We start from the raw sequence: 18,669 nt of genomic DNA, 5'->3' as shown, positions 1-18,669 counted from the left end.
TGGATCTTCTTTGTTCATTTCACACTTTACAAGTCATTTGTATTTAAAAGAATTAACATCTATTTTCATTACCATCGAAATAATCTCTTCAGCATCACAAACAAAAACACTTTCTGAAACTAGATGTTTATTTATTTTATGAGAAAAACATATTTATAAACATACAAGCGAATGTGATCGATCAAAACAAATGAAATGTTTCATTATTCACATGAACTGAATCATTCAGAGGAAAATATTTCTCTGGAAATTCGTTTCTATCATAAAAAAATAAAACAAAAGTAATATAAACACAAAGAAAACAAGTGTTCTCTTCTCACACTGATGCTATTTAAATAAATCTATATAAAGACGATCAATCACTATGTATACAATCAGTGAATGTATATAAAGATGGACGATACGTCCGATACCAATGCTGCTATCTTGTGTTGATGATGTAATTTGCAGTCAGTCTGTGCAGTAAAGGTCGTGGAATGGATTCGACCAATCATGACGTCTCAGCCTGTTTTTATATCATCAAATAACTAATTCAAACCAAACTGATCAGAAACACTTGAACCAACATCAGTGAGATAAGAACGACCTGAAATGACAGAAACATCTTTGACAAACATTTATTAAACGTCGTCATTGATTTTTTTTGTTTGGTCCAGGTCCCATCTGCTAACATGGAGGAGGTTTATGACCTATACTGCAGCCAGACACCAGGGGGTGATGGAGCTGTCATGTGGTCCATCTTTCATTGAAGTCATGGCTGACGCAGATTGAGGCCATTTATCCCAAATCTTTATTGATCTCTAAGAAACCTTTCAGCTGTTACTGTTTGTAAACTCTTGTGTCCATGGGAACTCGTCCCTGTGTTTCCTCTGTTTGTTGCCGGACTCGAGGTCGTTCAGGCCGTCGTCTCCACAACAATGTTTCTTGAGCTGCCGAGAGTCGGAGAAGCCCTGACTGCAGCGGTCACAGGAGTAGAGCTTCACGCCCGTGTGGATCTGCATGTGAGACTTGAGCTGGTTGGACTGCCTGAACTTCCTGCTGCACACCACACACTGATAGGGTTTCTCTCCAGTGTGGACCAGCAGGTGGCGGTGGTAGTTCTGTGGCGTCCTGAATTCTTTCCCACACTGTTCACACCGGTGAGGTTTGACTCCAGTGTGCAGCAGTTGGTGCTGCTTCAGCTGTGACGAGAGCAGAAACCCTTTCTGACAGATGCCGCAGACGTACGGCCGGTCGCCGCTGTGCTGCCTCATGTGGTACAGGTACATGTGTCGTAGGTGGAACGACTTCCCACAGGTGTCACAGGTGAACTGCTTGTTCTCTGCATGACTCTTCTCGTGCGTCCTCAGCGTGGTGCTGCTGCTGAAGCTCTTCAGACAGATTTTACAGCAGAATGGTTTGACCCCGGACGAACTGCGTCTTCCCTTCCCTCTGTCCATCCCTCCGTCTTTACTGTGATGAACCAGCTGCTGGTGTTTCTGCAACTGACAGTTGTAGAAAAACGTCTTCCCACACAAATCACACATGAATGGCTTCTCCACTCCGTGAACCAGCATGTGAGTCTTCAGAGCCCAGGTCCCGGTGAACCCCTCCCCGCACTGATCACACCTGAGACACAACAGAAAGTGAAGGAGGAAGTTACAAATATGAACAAAATATTTGTTTTGTTATTGCTTCAGTAAAAATGTTGTTATTGCCTAACACCAACCTTTGCCATAGATGGCGCAAGGATTATTGAACACGTGTCAACCCATGTCTTTGGTCTGAGTCTTATTTATAAATGTAGAACTCCTAACTCTAACCCTAACCACCTTCTTGTGTTACTGTTGTTGTGTTGTTGTTATTACCTGAAAGGTTTCTCTCCATTGTGCAGCCGCAGGTGTCTTTGCAGGTTGTACTTGAGTCCGAAGCTTAGGCCGCAGGTCTGACACATGAAGGGTTTTTCTCCAGAGTGGACGATGGCGTGCTGCAGCAGACCCATGCGACACTTGAAGGCCTTGTCGCACTCGCTGCATTTGAACGGTCGCTCATCTGAATGTGATCTCTTGTGAACGCGAAGGTTGCTGGCGGTGGAGAAGCTCTTCCCACAAGTCTGACACATGTACGGGCGGGCACCGGTGTGAACGGTCTGGTGCTCTCGGAGGCTCTTCTTCCGTGTGAAACTCTTCCCGCAGACGTCGCACATGAAGGGCTTGACTTTGGCGTGCGACAACTCGTGATAGCGGAGAGCACTAGAGGAGGTGAAGGTGCGGTCGCAGGCGTAGCAGCCAAGTGGCGTCTTCTCGAGCCGGTGGGCAGCCTGGTGGGCTCTGAGCTGTCGCAGAAGTCTGAACTTCCTGTCGCACTGGTCACAACGCAGCAGCTTGTCGGGGTCATTCTCCTGCGCCGCCCTCAGCTGGTGGCTCAGCTGGTGTTTGTGCAGCGTGGTGATTTTGTAGAAACCTTTATCACACAAGCTGCATGGAAACGGCTTCAGGTGACACGACGCATGTTTGTTCAGCTGATGTTTCTGATGAAAACCTTTGTTACACAGTTCACAGAAAAACCTCTTCTGTCTGTACAACTCCCTCCTCCTCCTCCGCTCTGCCTCCCTCTGCTGGTCATCAGTCAGCCCTGCACCAACACACAGGGTTTTTATTATATACACAAAACACACAAACCATCACCTCAATGGTTAATGGGGCCCCTATCAGTGGGAATCCTGTCAGTGGGGCCCCTCTGTCAGGATCCCTCCTGACAGAGGGGCCCCTAGGGAATTGATTGTACATTTTTTGTAAATGTGAATTTCACTTCTGAATTCTTTTGTCCCTAATTGGTTTGTGTAGATTTCAGACGTCTCACCTGGTCGACTCCTCGTCTCATCTTCATCTTCAACAGTTTCTCTCTTCATCAACGATTTCTGAAAAACACAAAAGCTGTTTTTCAGACATGTCGTGACATCCCAACAGAACTGGGTCTGGATTTTCCCCAGTTTTCAATTCATAAATGCACAACACTGTCGACACATTCACAACAGCAACAAATGGTAAATGTGAGGGGATGCCGGTGTTCATGCTATAAACAAAAACGCAAGATCTCCGCAGCAAAATACTTCCTGCATGTCTGCTGCTCCACCCCTTAACTGAATCCTGCGGAGGATTTGTTTTAAGCGAGTCTTAGCAGAGAATCTCCTCCTGCTTCATTCAAGAGTTGGGGTTCCGATGACACCACACAAACAGTATGGAGGCATGTTGTGTTTTTTATGTCTGAAGAAGAGGTCACCATTTACTTCAGTTGTATTGGATTCTGCTCTAACACAGTTTACCCCTGAAACCTCATCAGTGTTTTATGGACTCAAACACTTCACTGGAACTTGGAACTGTCAATTAGGGGAAAAACTTCCTTAAAAAGTCCAGTTGGGACAGAGTCTAATAGACAAGTTGTTGGCTTCATGTGTGAAAGACAATCTGTGGAGAAAATCTGGAGCCAATTTTCCAGAGATCATCTGCAGGACATCTCTGAAAACGGCTTGTTTTTCACTGGTCACTTCCTGTTTTTACCTTACCTGTCCGTGCTCTCTCATGATGAGCACAGTCATCTGACGACAAATAATAAACCTTTAATCAATCAATGGATAATCACATCGATCAGAGATTAGTTCATAAAGGGGGAGTGACGCGACAGTGATGTATTGATCAGTATTGATCTCACACTTACATCCACAGCTGGTTCTTCTTCAGGTGTAGCCAGATCTTCACTGACGTTCAATGATTCACCTGTGAGCTCACCAATTGGCTGATCATTAACCACAGGAAGTGATGTCATGTGTGAAGAGGACTGGATCAAATCTGGTGATCGATTTTGAATCGATTCTAAAACCACCTCAGTCTCGATGTCAGGAGGGGGCCCATCTGGTCTCTCCTGCAGCACTTGGGGGCCACTGCTGCTCTGGCCTGTGATTGGTGAGGCGAGCGGCTGGCTGATGATGACCAGGGGGACCTGGGGGCCGCCACATATTGTTTTAGTGGACTTGAGGATGGCCATGGCGAGAGCAGCAGGGTTACCTGCTGATTGGTCGATGTCCAGCGACAGAGCACGCCCATCTGTAAGATTCAAGTTCATTAAAATAAAAGCTTGATTATTGATATAAAAAGACAAAAATCTAACAATAAACACCTTAAATTATATTTCATTTAAACTTCGTATTAAGTTTAATAAAGTTCTTCTTCCATCCTCTGTGTTTTGGGGATGAATATATTTGAGTTTCTTTGGTGGAAGCTCTGAAATAAAAAAACTTTAACCATCAGTAAATGTTTGAAAACAAATAATGTCACTGCTGAAACATTTCAGCACAACTTAACAACATCAACTAAAGTTTGTTTTAAATATTTATTCAACAAAACCAAACTGTTGTCAAACTATTTTTAAGCCTCTTTACCGGAGACCCGAGAACATGTGTCACATGACCAATCACCTGTAAACAGTCTACTGTGCAGTTGGTTACTTACAGAAAATACTACGAGATGCGTTCAGGTTCCCTCCCCTCATATTAAGATGCATTCAGGTTCCCTCCCCTCATATTAAGATGCGTTCAGGTTCCCTCCTCACATTAAGATGCATTCAGGTTCCCTCCTCACATTAAGATGCGTTCAGGTTCCCTCCCCTCACGTTAAGATGCGTTCAGGTTCCCTCCCCTCACGTTAAGATGCGTTCAGGTTCCCTCCCCTCACGTTAAGATGCCTGTCCTCCGCAAGCGTTCAGGTTCCTCCCCTCACGTTAAGATGCGTCAGGTTCCTCCCTCACGTTCAGATGCGTGTTCCCCCTCACGTTAAGACGCTTCAGGTTCCTCCCCTCACGTTAAGATGTTCAGGTTCCTCCCCTCACGTTAAGAAGCGTTCAGGTTCCCTCCCTCACGTTAAGATGCGTTCAGGTTCCCTCCCCTCACGTTAAGATGCGTTCAGGTTCCCTCCCCTCATGTTAAGATGCGTTCAGGTTCCCTCCCCTCATGTTAAGATGCGTTCAGGTTCCCTCCCCTCATGTTAAGATGCGTTCAGGTTCCCTCCCCTCATGTTAAGATGCGTTCAGGTTCCCTCCCCTCATGTTAAGATGCGTTCAGGTTCCCTCCCCTCATATTAAGATACGTTCAGGTTCCCTCCCCTCACATTCCCTGTGATGTTTAGGGCACCAACCTGCTGGTTTGATCTTATAGAGTGTCTGAGTCTGGCAGTTCTTGGCTGCAAAGTTCTCCTGGCTCTTCAGTTCAGACTTCAGATGTTTCACTTCGTCCTTGCAAGCTTTGTTCTCTTTCTCTAAACTCACATACAGTTCTGTAAAAACTCTGCAGATTTTACGAACAGCCTCTCTTGACATTACGCTGAGGACGGTGTTCAGCTGAATCTGCAAGAAATGACATAAAATGAATCAAATCTCTTCTGTGTTACCATCGTGTTCAACTACTGACTGAGGAATATTTATCAGCTGACTGTAATATTTTTATTATATCAGATTAAATTACATTATTCAATAAAAAACTGTGTTTTGTCAGTTCGCTGATATAAACTTGTATACTCTCATATAAACTTGTATACTCTTGTATTTACAATGAAATATACTTATTAACTGGTATACCCTGATATAAACACCTATATACTCTGATATAAACTTGTATACTCATATAAACGTGTATACCCTGATATAATCTCTTATACTTTGATATAAAAACTTGTATACTCTGATATAAACTTGCATACCCAGATATAAACTGGTGTACTCTGATATAAACTGTTATACTCCGATAGACTCGTATACTCTGATATAAACATATATGTACTCTGATATAAACTTGTATACTCATATAAACGTGTATACCCTGATATAAACTCTAATACTTTGATATAAAAACTTGTATACCCAGATATAAACTGGTGTACTCTGATATAAACTTGCATACCCAGATATAAACTTGTATACTCTTGTATTTACAATGAAATATACTTATTAACTGGTATACTCTGATATAAACACATACGTACTCTGATATAAACTTGTATACTCTTGTATTTAGAATGAAATATACTTATTAACTGGTATACCCTGATATAAACACATACGTACTCTGATATAAACTCTTATACTCCGATAGACTCGTATACTCTGATATGAACATATATATACTCTGATATAAACTTGTATACTCTGATATAAACTTGTATACCCTGATATAAACACCTATATACTCTGATATAAACTTGTATACCCAGATATAAACTTGTATACCCTGATATAAACACCTATATACTCTGATATAAACTTGTATACCCAGATATAAACTTGTATACCCTGATATAAACACATATATACTCTGATATGAACTCTTATACTCTGATATAAACTTGTATACCCTGATATAAACATATATGTACTCTGATATAAACACTTATACTCTGATATGAACTTGTTAGGATTAGTACACGGATGTACAGCCTGTCCTCACCCCGGTGTCCTCCCTGTCCGTGTGTCCCAGTGTCTCCTGGAGGACACACACAACACACTCCACCGCCGCCGCCATGATGAGCTCCGTCTGACCGCAGAAACTTCGAACCGCCGCCATGTTGCTCCGAGGCAGTTGTTGAGCTGCAGCGGGACTCGGAGCCGCAGGTTCGGGCGGAACTCCGAGAGACGTCGGAGAGGAGGGAAGACCGGAAACTACTGTGACTTCACATCCGGGTTAACTTCCGGGTCAACATCCGGGTTACCTGCCTTCTTCTTCGGTTACGTTCGGACAAACCAGATCACCTCCTTCCCTAGCCACTAAATCACCTCCTTCCCTAGCCACTAAATCACCTCCTTCCCTAGCCACTAAATCACCTCCTTCCCTAGCCACTAAATCACCTCCTTCCTAGCCACTAAATCACCTCCTTCCCTAGCCACTAAATCACCTCCTTCCCTAGCCACTAAATCACCTCCTTCCTAACCACTATCACCTCTTCTAACCACTAAATCACGCCCCCTTCCTAACCACTAAATCATCTCCTTCCTAACCACTAAATCACCTCCTTCCTAGCCACTAAATCACCTCCTTCCTAGCCACTAAATCACCTCCTTCCTAGCCACTAAATCACCTCCTCCCTAGCCACTAAATCACCTCCTTCCCTAGCCACTAAATCACCTCCTTCCTAGCCACTAAATCCTCCTACTCCTTCCTAACCACTAAATCACCTCCCTCCTAGCCACTAAATCATCTCCTTTCCTAGCCACTAAGTCACCTCCTTCCCTAGCAACTAAATCACCTCCTTTCCTAACCACTATATCATCTCCTTCCTAACCACTAAATCACCTCCTTCCTAGCCACTAAATCACCTCCTTCCCTAGCCACTAAGTCACCTCCTTCCCTAACCACTAAATCACCTCCTTCCCTAACCACTAAATCACCTCCTTCCTAGCCACTAAATCACCTCCTTCCCTAGCCACTAAATCACCTCCTTCCTAGCCACTAAATCACCTCCTTCCTAGCCACTAAGTCACCTCCTTCCCTAACCACTAAATCACCTCCTCCCTAGCCACTAAATCACCTCCTTCCCTAGCCACTAAGTCACCTCCTTCCCTAGCCACTAAATCACCTCCCTCCCTAGCCACTAAATCATCTCCTTTCCTAGCCACTAAGTCACCTCCTTCCCTAGCCACTAAATCACCTCCTTCCCTAGCCACTAAATCACCTCCTTCCCTAGCCACTAAATCACCTCCTTCCCTAGCCACTAAATCACCTCCCTCCTAGCCACTAAATCACCTCCTTCCCTAGCCACTAAATCACCTCCTTCCCTAGCCACTAAATCACCTCCTTCCTAGCCACTAAATCACCTCCTTCCTAACCACTAAATCACCTCCTTCCCTAGCCACTAAATCACCTGCCTCCCTAGCCACTAAATCATCTCCTTCCCTAGCCACTAAGTCACCTCCTTCCCTAGCCACTAAATCACCTCCCTCCCTAGCCACTAAATCATCTCCTTTCCTAGCCACTAAGTCACCTCCTTCCCTAGCAACTAAATCACCTCCTTCCCTAACCACTAAATCACCTCCTTCCCTAGCCACTAAGTCACCTCCTTCCCTAACCACTAAATCACCTTTCCCTAACCACTAAGTCACCTCCTTCCCTAACCACTAAATCACCTCCTTCCCTAACCACTAAATCACCTCCTTCCCTAGCCACTAAATCACCTCCTTCCCTAGCCACTAAATCACCTCCTTCCCTAACCACTAAATCACTTCCTTCCCTAACCACTAAATCACCTCCTTCCCTAGCCACTAAATCACCTCCTTCCCTAACCACTAAATCACCTCCTTCCCTAGCCACTAAATCACCTCCTTCCCTAGCCACTAACTCACCTCCTTCCCTAACCACTAAATCACCTCCTTCCCTAGCCACTAAATCACCTCCTTCCCTAACCACTAAATCACCTCCTTCCCTAGCCACTAAGTCACCTCCTTCCCTAACCACTAAATCACCTCCTTCCCTAACCACTAAATCACCTCCTTCCCTAACCACTAAATCACCTCCTTCCCTAGCCACTAAATCACCTCCTTCCCTAACCACTATATCATCTCCTTCCCTAACCACTAAATCACCTCCTTCCCTAACCACTAAATCATCTCCTTTCCTAACCACTATATCATCTCCTTCCCTAGCCACTAAATCATCTCCTTTCCTAACCACTAAATCATCTCCTTCCCTAACCACTAAAATCACCTCCTTCCCTAGCCACTAAATCACCTCCTTCCCTAACCACTAAATCACCTCCTTCCCTAGCCACTAAATCACCTCCTTCCCTAGCCACTAAGTCACCTCCTTCCCTAACCACTAAATCACCTCCTTCCCTAGCCACTAAGTCACCTCCTTCCCTAACCACTAAATCACCTCCTTCCTAGCCACTAAGTCACCTCCTTCCCTAACCACTAAGTCACCTCCTCCCTAGCCACTAAGTCACCTCCTTCCCTAACCACTAAATCACCTCCTTCCCTAACCACTAAATCACCTCCTTCCCTAGCCACTAAATCATCTCCTTTCCTAACCACTATATCATCTCCTTCCCTAACCACTAAAATCACCTCCTTCCCTAGCCACTAAATCACCTCCTTCCCTAACCACTAAATCACCTCCTTCCCTAGCCACTAAATCACCTCCTTCCCTAGCCACTAAATCACCTCCTTCCCTAACCACTAAATCACCTCCTTCCCTAACCACTAAGTCACCTCCTTCCCTAACCACTAAATCACCTCCTTCCCTAACCACTAAGTCACCTCCTTCCCTAACCACTAAATCACCTCCTTCCCTAGCCACTAAATCATCTCCTTTCCTGTGTGTGTGTGCGTGTGTCTGTGTGTGTTTGTGTGAGTGACAGAGTTCATGGTTGATCTCCAGTCTGTTGAAACTCGAACACTGTCGCCCTCTTGTGGTGATGATAATTACTTTTCAGTGAAATTAACGATTCATTCGATCAACAGAAGAAAACACACGTTTTAATTCGGGTTCGAGGCTTTAAAGGCCAGAACTCTATTGTTTTTGCTTCGGTTTGCTTCGGTGCAAATTCCCTTGAGATGGAATGAGCTAGAAACACGAAACTTGGCAGAATAACTGGAATTGGAGACTGGGATATAAATTTTTTTTATATAAACGAGCAGGATTAGTCCAAAAACATGACAGCTATTAACCAAAAACATTTCACAATGGGCGTAGCTTAACAGGACATTGGCCATAACTCATCAACATTTGGTCCAATCATCATCACACTTGGTAGATCTTTGTATCATGTTCAGAAACAGGCGGAGCAAAGCAGGCCACGCCCCTCTCCCCGTTTGTCTGATTGACTTGAAATTCCACACACAAGTCCAGCTAACCCTAACCCAAAACTGTCAGCCATGATGGATTTTGGTTAATTTGCATCCAGTACAAAAAACAGTAATCAATCAACACCAAATTCCGTCTAAAGCATTGTGAGACTGAGATACACATTTCTATAAAAAATAATCAGGATTGGTCAAAAATCACGGCCATTATTAACAATAAACTTTTGCTAAGGGCGAGACTTAGAGGTAAATTGGCCATAACTCTTAAAATATTTGTCCAATCATTGTAAAACTAATTACATATGTTTATACCGTATTGTAAAATAGCCGTGTTTAAGCATTTTGAGTGACCAAAAACGTTCCTATTGAGCCGCTTTCTCCTATTGAGCAATTTAAGGCCCGAACCCACTCATTGCTGCTTGTGGCTATATATTTTCTTATTTTTACAAAACGAAACATCAGAATCGGCTGACACAGATTTACTGAACACTGATTGGACCTCTACTGATGATGTCATCTTGTTCATAACTCACACACTTATATCACATTTTAAATGTACCAACATATTTCAAATCACAGAGGAAAACTCATGTTCGTAAATTACATTTAAACACTTTACTCTGGTGGTGATGGAGGTAACACTGAATCAGAATCAATCAGATTACATTAGTGTGAATCAGATTAAATCTGTTGAAAAGAAATTTAATCAGATTAAATCCGATTTAGTCGGTTTAGATCAGTTTGAATCAGGTTAAATTTGAATAAATCAGATTGTATTAAGGTGCACCAGATTCAATCACATTTAATCAGTTTAAATCACTTTAAATTACATTAACATGGTTAAATTTAGGCTGCTCGATTATGGTAAAAATCATAATAATCATTGAGTTTGGAAACATCACATATTTATTTAACTTTGAAGAATAATTAATCCTATTGGCTTAATGTAAACAGATTAGCGTCTACACTGAGACCGCAACATGCAGCAGAACTGCGGCGTAGTTTAAATCAGATTTATTCCGTATTAAGATTTAACATGTAAAAGACAAATTTCATGATATTATTTATCTGTAAAATGATTTTTGGAGAAACCACAGAAGCCAGCTGTTTACAGAGTGATGTCATGTTTGCAGTTTTCTGCTACAGAACTTGTTTTAAAATCAGTTTCATCCCAGAACCTGAGAGTGTTCACAATCTAATTCAAATGATACGTATATTAAAATTAATTATTTCTAATAATATGAAATAGAAACACATTAATATCATTTGTCAAAATAGGATTATTGCTCATAATATTATGACGTCAGTGTGATGTTACTGTGATGTCACGGTAATGTCAGTGTGACGTCACTATGATGTCACGGTGATGTCTATGGGATGTCACTGTGCTCTAACTATGATGTCATTGTTATGTCAGCATGATGTCACTGTGATCTTAGTGTGATGTCAGTCTGATGTCACTGTGATCTTAGTGTGATGTCATTGTGATGTCACTGTGATCTAAGTGTGATGTCAGTCTGATGTCACTGTGATCTAAGTGTGATGTCATTGTGATGTCACTGTGATCTTAGTGTGATGTCATTGTAATTTCAGTCTGATGTCACTGTGATCTTAGTTGTCAGCAGATCTAAGTGATGTATGGTGTCACTGTGATCTTAGTGTGATGTCATTGTAATTTCAGTCTGATGTCACTGTGATCTTAGTGTGATGTCATTGTAATGTCAGTATGATGTCACTGTGATCTAAGTGTGATGTCATTGTGATGTCACTGTGATCTTAGTGTGATGTCATTGTAATTTCAGTCTGATGTCACTGTGATCTTAGTGTGATGTCATTGTAATGTCAGCATGATGTCACTGTGATCTAAGTGATGTCATTCTGATGTCACTGTGATCTAAGTGTGATGTCATTGTGATGTCACTGTGATCTAAGTGTGATGTCAGTCTGATGTCACTGTGATCTTAGTGTTATGTCACTATGATGTCATTCTGATGTCACTGTGATCTAAGTGTGATGTCATTCTGATGTCACTGTGATCTAAGTGTGATGTCAGTCTGATGTCACTGTGATCTTAGTGTGATGTCATTGTAATGTCAGCATGATGTCACTGTGATCTAAGTGTGATGTCATTGTGATGTCAGCATGATGTCAGTATGATGTCCATGTGATCTTAGTGTGATGTCACTGTGATTTTACCATCTTAGTGTAATGTCACCGTTTTGTGGTGAAGATTCTTTGTAATGTGACATCACATTAAGTTCACATGTTTCATATCAGACCTGATTTGGTCCTACTGTCTGAGCAGAGTGAACCAGAGTCACTCTGGTTTCTCCTCTCATCTACGCAGGAGCAGATCTGAACTCTGATTGGACTAAACCAGGATCAGGTCTGAACCAGGTTTAAACATGAGAGGATGTGTGTGTGTGTTCCTCTCATCAGACTCACAACAGGATGAACCACATTCAGACATCCAGGAATAAATCAGGTCTGGATTAAACCGAGTCCTTCATTTCCAGTGTAAACGTAGTTTGTGGTCTCCATGGCAACTGGCAGGCCGGTTTACTCTGTCACTTTGACCCGGAAAGTGACGCGACCCTGAAACTTGTCACGATCATCATCGTTACGCAGGTCAGAACCGTGGACTTTACACTCCACTGTCTGCTCGACGTTCAAGTTGTCTTTTGTCAAGAACAACTTGACGGCGACGAGAGGCTGCACATAGTCAGGCTGAGAGAGAGAGAGGTAGAGAGAGATTGAGTTACTATGGAAAAACAACAACAACAGTAATTACAATAACTTCACTCACATGTGCTTTCTTGCCATAATATGGGAAAAACATTTTATCCAGACGACCTTCAGATGGAAAATACTGAATCTGTAACGGACGGTCTCCCTACCACACAGAGAGAGAGGGGGGGAAACATATCATTTCAATAATGATGATTATACTAATATGAATTACTATTATAATCGTTATGATAATTATTATATGTATATATACAGAGGGGTTAGCGTTCAGAAACCTCTGCTCAGTTTTATATTAAAACTCCACTTCCACTGTCAGAAAACAAATCCTCATTGTTTGGTGGTCATTCAGCTGCTCAGGTGCATTATTGGACAGCTGTTACCTTTGTAGTGCAGTTGATGAAGGGATCTCCTTGTGGCTTCAGTCCAATGACCTGCAGACAAACACGCTGCTGTTTTGTCATTCGTAGTGAAATTCATGTGGAAGAAAGATTTGACGGATCCAGTTATGTCAACATGCTGGTAACCATAGCAACTGTCACTCCCTCCTGTGAATGAACTGGCAAGAAACAAAATAATGTTCTGCACCTCCACCTCATTCATAATAACATGTTCCATCACAACTAAACAACTTTAAAGAATAAAACAATTTGTTATTCTGACCCGGTTCATCTTGATTATGACACAGGGTTTCCCGTCAGCATATCCAAAGCTGGTGTCGAACAGACCGGAGCACTGACGCAGCGCACTACGTTTAAATTGACAAACTTTCTTTATTGGCTCCTCGTCCTGTTCAGTGTATTCACCCACCAGACACAAGTCGTGACGCTTCTGAATGCTGTCGTTATAACCTGACAAGACAACAGCATGATGATCAGTGTCGATCCTGCAAGTCAAAGAGGAAGTGAATCATAACATGACCTCGTACTTACGCTGCAGGAGCTCGTGCAGTTGTTGGATGTATTGGTTGTAGTTTGTTGGGTCGCTGCGATTGAACGAGATCTCCGCTGCATGAGGACGAATCACCAAACCTGCAACAAAATCAACCTATAATCAATACGATCAATCACAGAGAAAAAAAATTCCTACACAACAAGCAGCACTTTATACGAAGGTTGTCATGGTAACAACCACTTGGCCTTCATCTGATCCGAAGGAATGTCCAGCAGGGGTCCTCAGTGATTCACACCTGTCCAGCAGGAGTCCTCAGTGATTCACACCTATCCATCAGGGGTCCTCAGTGATTCACACCTGTCCAGCAGGAGTCCTCAGTGATTCACACCTATCCATCAGGGGTCCTCAGTGATTCACACCTGTCCAGCAGGAGTCCTCGGTGATTCACACCTGTCCAGCAGGGGTCCTCGGTGATTCACACCTGTCCAGCAGGGGTCCTCAGTGATTCACACCTGTCCATCAGGGGTCCTCAGTGATTCACACCTGTCCAGCAGGGGTCCTCAGTGATTCACACCTGTCCAGCAGGAGTCTCCTCGGTCACACCTATCCATCAGGGTCCTCAGTGATTCACACCTGTCCATCAGGGGTCCTCAGTGATTCACACCTGTCCAGCAGGGGTCCTCGGTGATTCACACCTGTCCAGCAGGAGTCCTCAGTGATTCACACCTGTCCAGCAGGGGTCCTCAGTGATTCACACCTGTCCAGCAGGAGTCCTCAGTGATTCACACCTATCCATCAGGGGTCCTCAGTGATTCACACCTATCCAGCAGGGGTCCTCAGTGATTCACACCTATCCAACAGGGGTCCTCAGTGATTCACACCTGTCCAGCAGGGGTCCTCAGTGATTCACACCTATCAATCAGGGGTCCTCAGTGATTCACACCTGTCCAGCAGGGGTCCTCAGTGATTCACACCTATCAAACAGGGTCCTCAGTGATTCACATCTATCCATCAGGGGTCCTCAGTGATTCACACCTGTCCAGCAGGAGTCCTCAGTGATTCACACCTATCCATCAGGGGTCCTCAGTGATTCACACCTGTCCAGCAGGAGTCCTCAGTGATTCACACCTGTCCAGCAGGGGTCCTCGGTGATTCACACCTGTCCAGCAGGGGTCCTCGGTGATTCACACCTGTCCATCAGGGGTCCTCAGTGATTCACACCTGTCCAGCAGGGGTCCTCAGTGATTCACACCTGTCCAGCAGGGGTCCTCGGTGATTCACACCTATCCATCAGGGGTCCTCAGTGATTCACACCTGTCCATCAGGGGTCCTCAGTGATTCACACCTGTCCAGCAGGGGTCCTCGGTGATTCACACCTGTCCAGCAGGAGTCCTCAGTGATTCACACCTGTCCAGCAGGGGTCCTCGGTGATTCACACCTGTCCAGCAGGAGTCCTCAGTGATTCACACCTATCCATCAGGGGTCCTCAGTGATTCACACCTATCCAACAGGGGTCCAGTGATTCCTATCCATCAGGGTCTCAGTGATTCACCTATCAACAGGGTCCTCAGTGATTCCACCTGCACTCAGGTCTCAGGGTCCTCAGTGATTCACCTATCCATCAGGAGGGTCTCAGTGATTCACCTGTCCAGCAGGGGTCTCAGTGATTACACCTATCCAACAGGGGTCCTCAGTGATTCACACCTGTCCAGCAGGGGTCCTCAGTGATTCACACCTATCAATCAGGGGTCCTCAGTGATTCACACCTGTCCAGCAGGGGTCCTCAGTGATTCACACCTATCCAACAGGGGTCCTCAGTGATTCACACCTATCCAACAGGGGTCCTCAGTGATTCACACCTGTCCAGCAGGGGTCCTCAGTGATTCACACCTGTCAATCAGGGGTCCTCAGTGATTCACACCTGTCCAACAGGGGTCCTCAGTGATTCACACCTATCCAACAGGGGTCCTCAGTGTCTTTTAGTTTTTTTCACAAAAGTAAAATGAAACAACTTTCCAGAAAAACTTTTAAAACTCAAAGCTAAAATAATCTTCATGCTGTGATGACAGAAAGTGGAATCAAAGGTGAACTCACCTGGATTGGCGACTCGATCCTGATGTCGGGGGACATTATCATCAAGTGTCAGTAACATCACCCACATGGTGAATGAAAACATTCCCGCCAAAAACCCATAAAAGATGAGGTAGAAGAGGAGGATGCGACCTGAAGAGAGAATTCAAACATTTACATGAACAGAAGAAAAAACATTGTTCAGATGTTAAAATCCATGGTTTCATGAAGGAGTTTCTGTATTTGAACTACACTAAATGTTCTGTGGCGCAGACAGAAGAGCGGAACCTTGTCAACCTTGCCACAAGGACGGTGGTTTGATGGCCAACACCTCCAGTCTGCATTCAGAAGTGTCCTGACAGTGTGGGAAATGTGTGTGATAGTAAAAGTGTTGTGTAAAACATGTATGATGTTGTCATGTCGTGTATGAATGAGTGATTGTGACTTGCACTGTGAAGAGCTTTGATTGGTCGATAAGAAAAACCTTCATGTAAATATAATAAATAAATGTATTTATGTAACTGTTTATTGTAAAATAAGAGAAATAATTTCACACATCAAGTCAACTGTCAGTCAATATGATGCTGCAGCAGGTGGTTATGGGTCATTCAAATGTGCTCAGTCATGTTCCCTCTAGTTCAGCTTAACCGACACATTCTCTCCAACCAACCAGGATCCCGATGTGTTCTGATGGGATAAAGGATCCGTCACTGTTAACTGAGTCTCATCCTCTGATCCTGATCAAATGTTGAACCAGCTAAGCTGGTGAAGCCGTGGTTCTTCCCCCGGAGACCAGTCTATTCTTTCAGTCACGACTCAGAGACCAGGACCACAGGGTCAGCCTAAGGACCTGGGGTCTCATTTATAAAACTGTACATGGGATTCATACTAAAAGTGTACGTGCGCACAAAAGCCGTAAAGGGCGTAAGCAGAAGAAAATTCTGATTTCTAAAACCATGCGCACGCACACCTGAACGCAATATTCATTTTATTAAACACAGTCCACCTGGAAACGTTTGTAAGTGGATCTGCCTCTTACTCCGCCCTCCACACGCCCACTTTCAACCATAAATGGCCAATGCAAAGCACCTCATGAATATTAAATTATGCTGCTGACCAATGGGCTTCCACCGTGAGTCATGACAGAGTCACGGCATCAAGCGATGAGAAGAGGAAGCTGTCTGTTCATATTTTAATCATCCAAAACTGCAGGATTATTAAATTCAGAGACAGCTGTGATGTCCTCAATCTATAGAATTTAACAGAATTATTATTATATGATCGTGTTTCTAGTGGGATGGTTTGGTTCCGTCAGTCCATCTAATACTGGACTCAGGTCAGCACAAAGATCAAAGATCAATAGAATCTATATCAGCTGATCAGACATCGCTGAACCCTCGTTTCCTCCTCATCCTTCCATTCGCGTGCATCCATCACGCAGCATCACGCACCAGTGTCACGGCAGTATGTATTTATTTTGAGCAACTGGACCGATTCCCTCACATCAGTGGATTCCTAACCTCCTGGGATATTGTTAGGAAAGGTAAATAGTTTTTCTTCATTTCTTGTCAGTGATCTCCAGGTCGCTCTGTGCGCCTGACGGCTCAGTCACGTTCACTGCAGCGATTTGATGATACACGCACAGTGTTACAAGATATTATTAAAACCTGTTAATGACTCGGCTGTGTAACTCGGCTGTTTAATGGATTCTGAGCGTAATTTGGGTTAGGGTTAGGGTTAGTTGTTTCATATCCTTTTCAATTGAAGGTTCTTATCGAACAGTTTTGTCGCGCGAGCACAACTAAAGCTGTTGGTTTTAATGTAAATGATGAAGTGGATCAATAATCTGCTTCAGTTCACCTCCTCACGTCTGCGTCGCCACTTTCCCGTCTCCAAAATGTTCGTACACATGGGTCAGAGTTTGCGTGGAAATACGCAAGTTTTCCCGTCAAGTTTGTTTTTATAAATCCCAACGTTTGCGTGAGAAGTGGCGTACGTATGTTTCAGGCCCCGTTTTGTGCCGTAACGGTGATAAATGAGACCCCTAACCCTGTTGACTGCTGAGGACTGGAGCAGTCAAGGTTCAGGTCAAGGTTCAGTCCTGGTTGTTGGTTCTTGACATGTGGTCTGTGATGATGTCATGTTATGTATGATGTCATAGTTATTGTTAGAAATCAATATTATAGTTCTGTTAGTTACAATAATCAATATTCACACTCACACACACACACATTCACACACAGTGTCACACACACACATGCTAGCACACACACACACACACACACACACAGTGTCACACACATGCAAACACACAAACAGTGTCAGACAAACACACACATACACACACACACACACTCTCTCTCTCTCTCTTACCCCAGCTGCTTGCGGTTCTTCCCATGAACTCTCTGGTTGTCGGGTTGTAAATAAAATAATTAAAAGATTCTTTCTCCTCTTGCTTTTCTTTTTTCATCTTCTCATTTTTAACCTCTTTCCCCTCCTTCCCCTCCCGTTTCTGGTCTCGATCCCGATCCTGTTTCTGACCCTGATCCTGTTTCTGATCCTGGTCCTGGTCCTGATCCCGATCCCGATCCCGATCCAGTTTCTGATCCTGGTTCTGTGGACTGGACGACATGCTCGTTCAGCAGATCCGGACTAAACAGAGCGCGATCTGAACCGGATTAAAGATTTGTCAGAGAGCGGAGCTGTAGCCGAACACACACGCACGGACACACGCACACATGGACACAAACACACATCCGGACACCCGCGTGTGCGCGCACACACACACACACACACACACACACACACACACACACACACACACACACTGCTGCAGAACAAGGTGCATGCGCAGTGTGGAGCCCCTGAGGCATTCATCATGTATGAAACATGGTTATACAACTCTTAGAAATATTTAATGCTTTAACAAATTCATAAGTTAAATGAATAAACGATGAAAAAAATCAAAACCAGAACCTAACCCTAACCCAAAGTTATGAGAGTAAAGAATGAAAGAAAATTAAAGAATAAACAGCAGCTCATCTTGAATTATATAATCACACAACAGCACACAGCAAGTCACATGACCACAGAGACACGTGATTGGATAAAGGAGTCATGCTGATGTCACACACACACACA

At 43.9% G+C, this 18,669-nt stretch overlaps 3 protein-coding genes across 3 annotated transcripts in view; 1 reads left to right on the top strand and 2 right to left on the bottom strand.

Moving 5' to 3' along the window:
* Window positions 1–18,669, top strand: part of LOC118106630 (collagen alpha-1(I) chain) — a 688,934-nt gene that overhangs the window by 526,101 nt on the left and 144,164 nt on the right.
* On the bottom strand, window positions 111–6,682 carry LOC118106554 (oocyte zinc finger protein XlCOF6-like). The gene is made up of 6 exons (XM_035155204.2): window positions 6,473–6,682; window positions 5,169–5,376; window positions 3,697–4,082; window positions 2,842–2,899; window positions 1,848–2,613; window positions 111–1,608 (listed from the first exon to the last, which is right to left on the bottom strand). Exons 1-6 carry the CDS (start codon window positions 6,587–6,589, stop codon window positions 813–815), a joined length of 2,331 nt encoding a protein of 776 aa, XP_035011095.1. The 5' UTR covers window positions 6,590–6,682; the 3' UTR covers window positions 111–812.
* Window positions 11,656–18,286, bottom strand: LOC118106295 (sodium/potassium-transporting ATPase subunit beta-3). Its single transcript, XM_035154718.2, has 7 exons — window positions 17,902–18,286; window positions 15,553–15,681; window positions 13,497–13,595; window positions 13,228–13,415; window positions 12,948–12,998; window positions 12,626–12,712; window positions 11,656–12,546 (listed from the first exon to the last, which is right to left on the bottom strand). The coding sequence occupies exons 1-7, from the start codon at window positions 18,158–18,160 to the stop codon at window positions 12,379–12,381; spliced, it is 981 nt and encodes a 326-aa protein (XP_035010609.2). The 5' UTR covers window positions 18,161–18,286; the 3' UTR covers window positions 11,656–12,378.

This window comes from Hippoglossus stenolepis, chromosome 4 (assembly GCF_022539355.2).
Source record: "Hippoglossus stenolepis isolate QCI-W04-F060 chromosome 4, HSTE1.2, whole genome shotgun sequence".
Taxonomy (NCBI): Eukaryota; Metazoa; Chordata; class Actinopteri; order Pleuronectiformes; family Pleuronectidae; genus Hippoglossus; species Hippoglossus stenolepis.
This window is presented reverse-complemented; position numbering and strand designations above follow the sequence as displayed.

Coding starts and splice junctions, on each gene's coding strand:
- LOC118106554 (XM_035155204.2), bottom strand. CDS start 6,589: ATGGCGGCGGTTCGAAGTTTCTGCGGTCAGACGGAGCTCATCATGGCG. Junction 4,083..5,168: donor CTATAAGATCAAACCAGCAG/GTTGGTGCCCTA, acceptor TGAATCTTACAG/ATGGGCGTGCTCTGTCGCTG. Junction 1,609..1,847: donor AATGGAGAGAAACCTTTCAG/GTAATAACAACA, acceptor GTTGTGTCTCAG/GTGTGATCAGTGCGGGGAGG.
- LOC118106295 (XM_035154718.2), bottom strand. CDS start 18,160: ATGTCGTCCAGTCCACAGAACCAGGATCAGAAACTGGATCGGGATCGG. Junction 15,682..17,901: donor AAGAACCGCAAGCAGCTGGG/GTAAGAGAGAGA, acceptor TTCTCTCTTCAG/GTCGCATCCTCCTCTTCTAC. Junction 12,999..13,227: donor TCATAATCAAGATGAACCGG/GTCAGAATAACA, acceptor GTTTGTCTGCAG/GTCATTGGACTGAAGCCACA.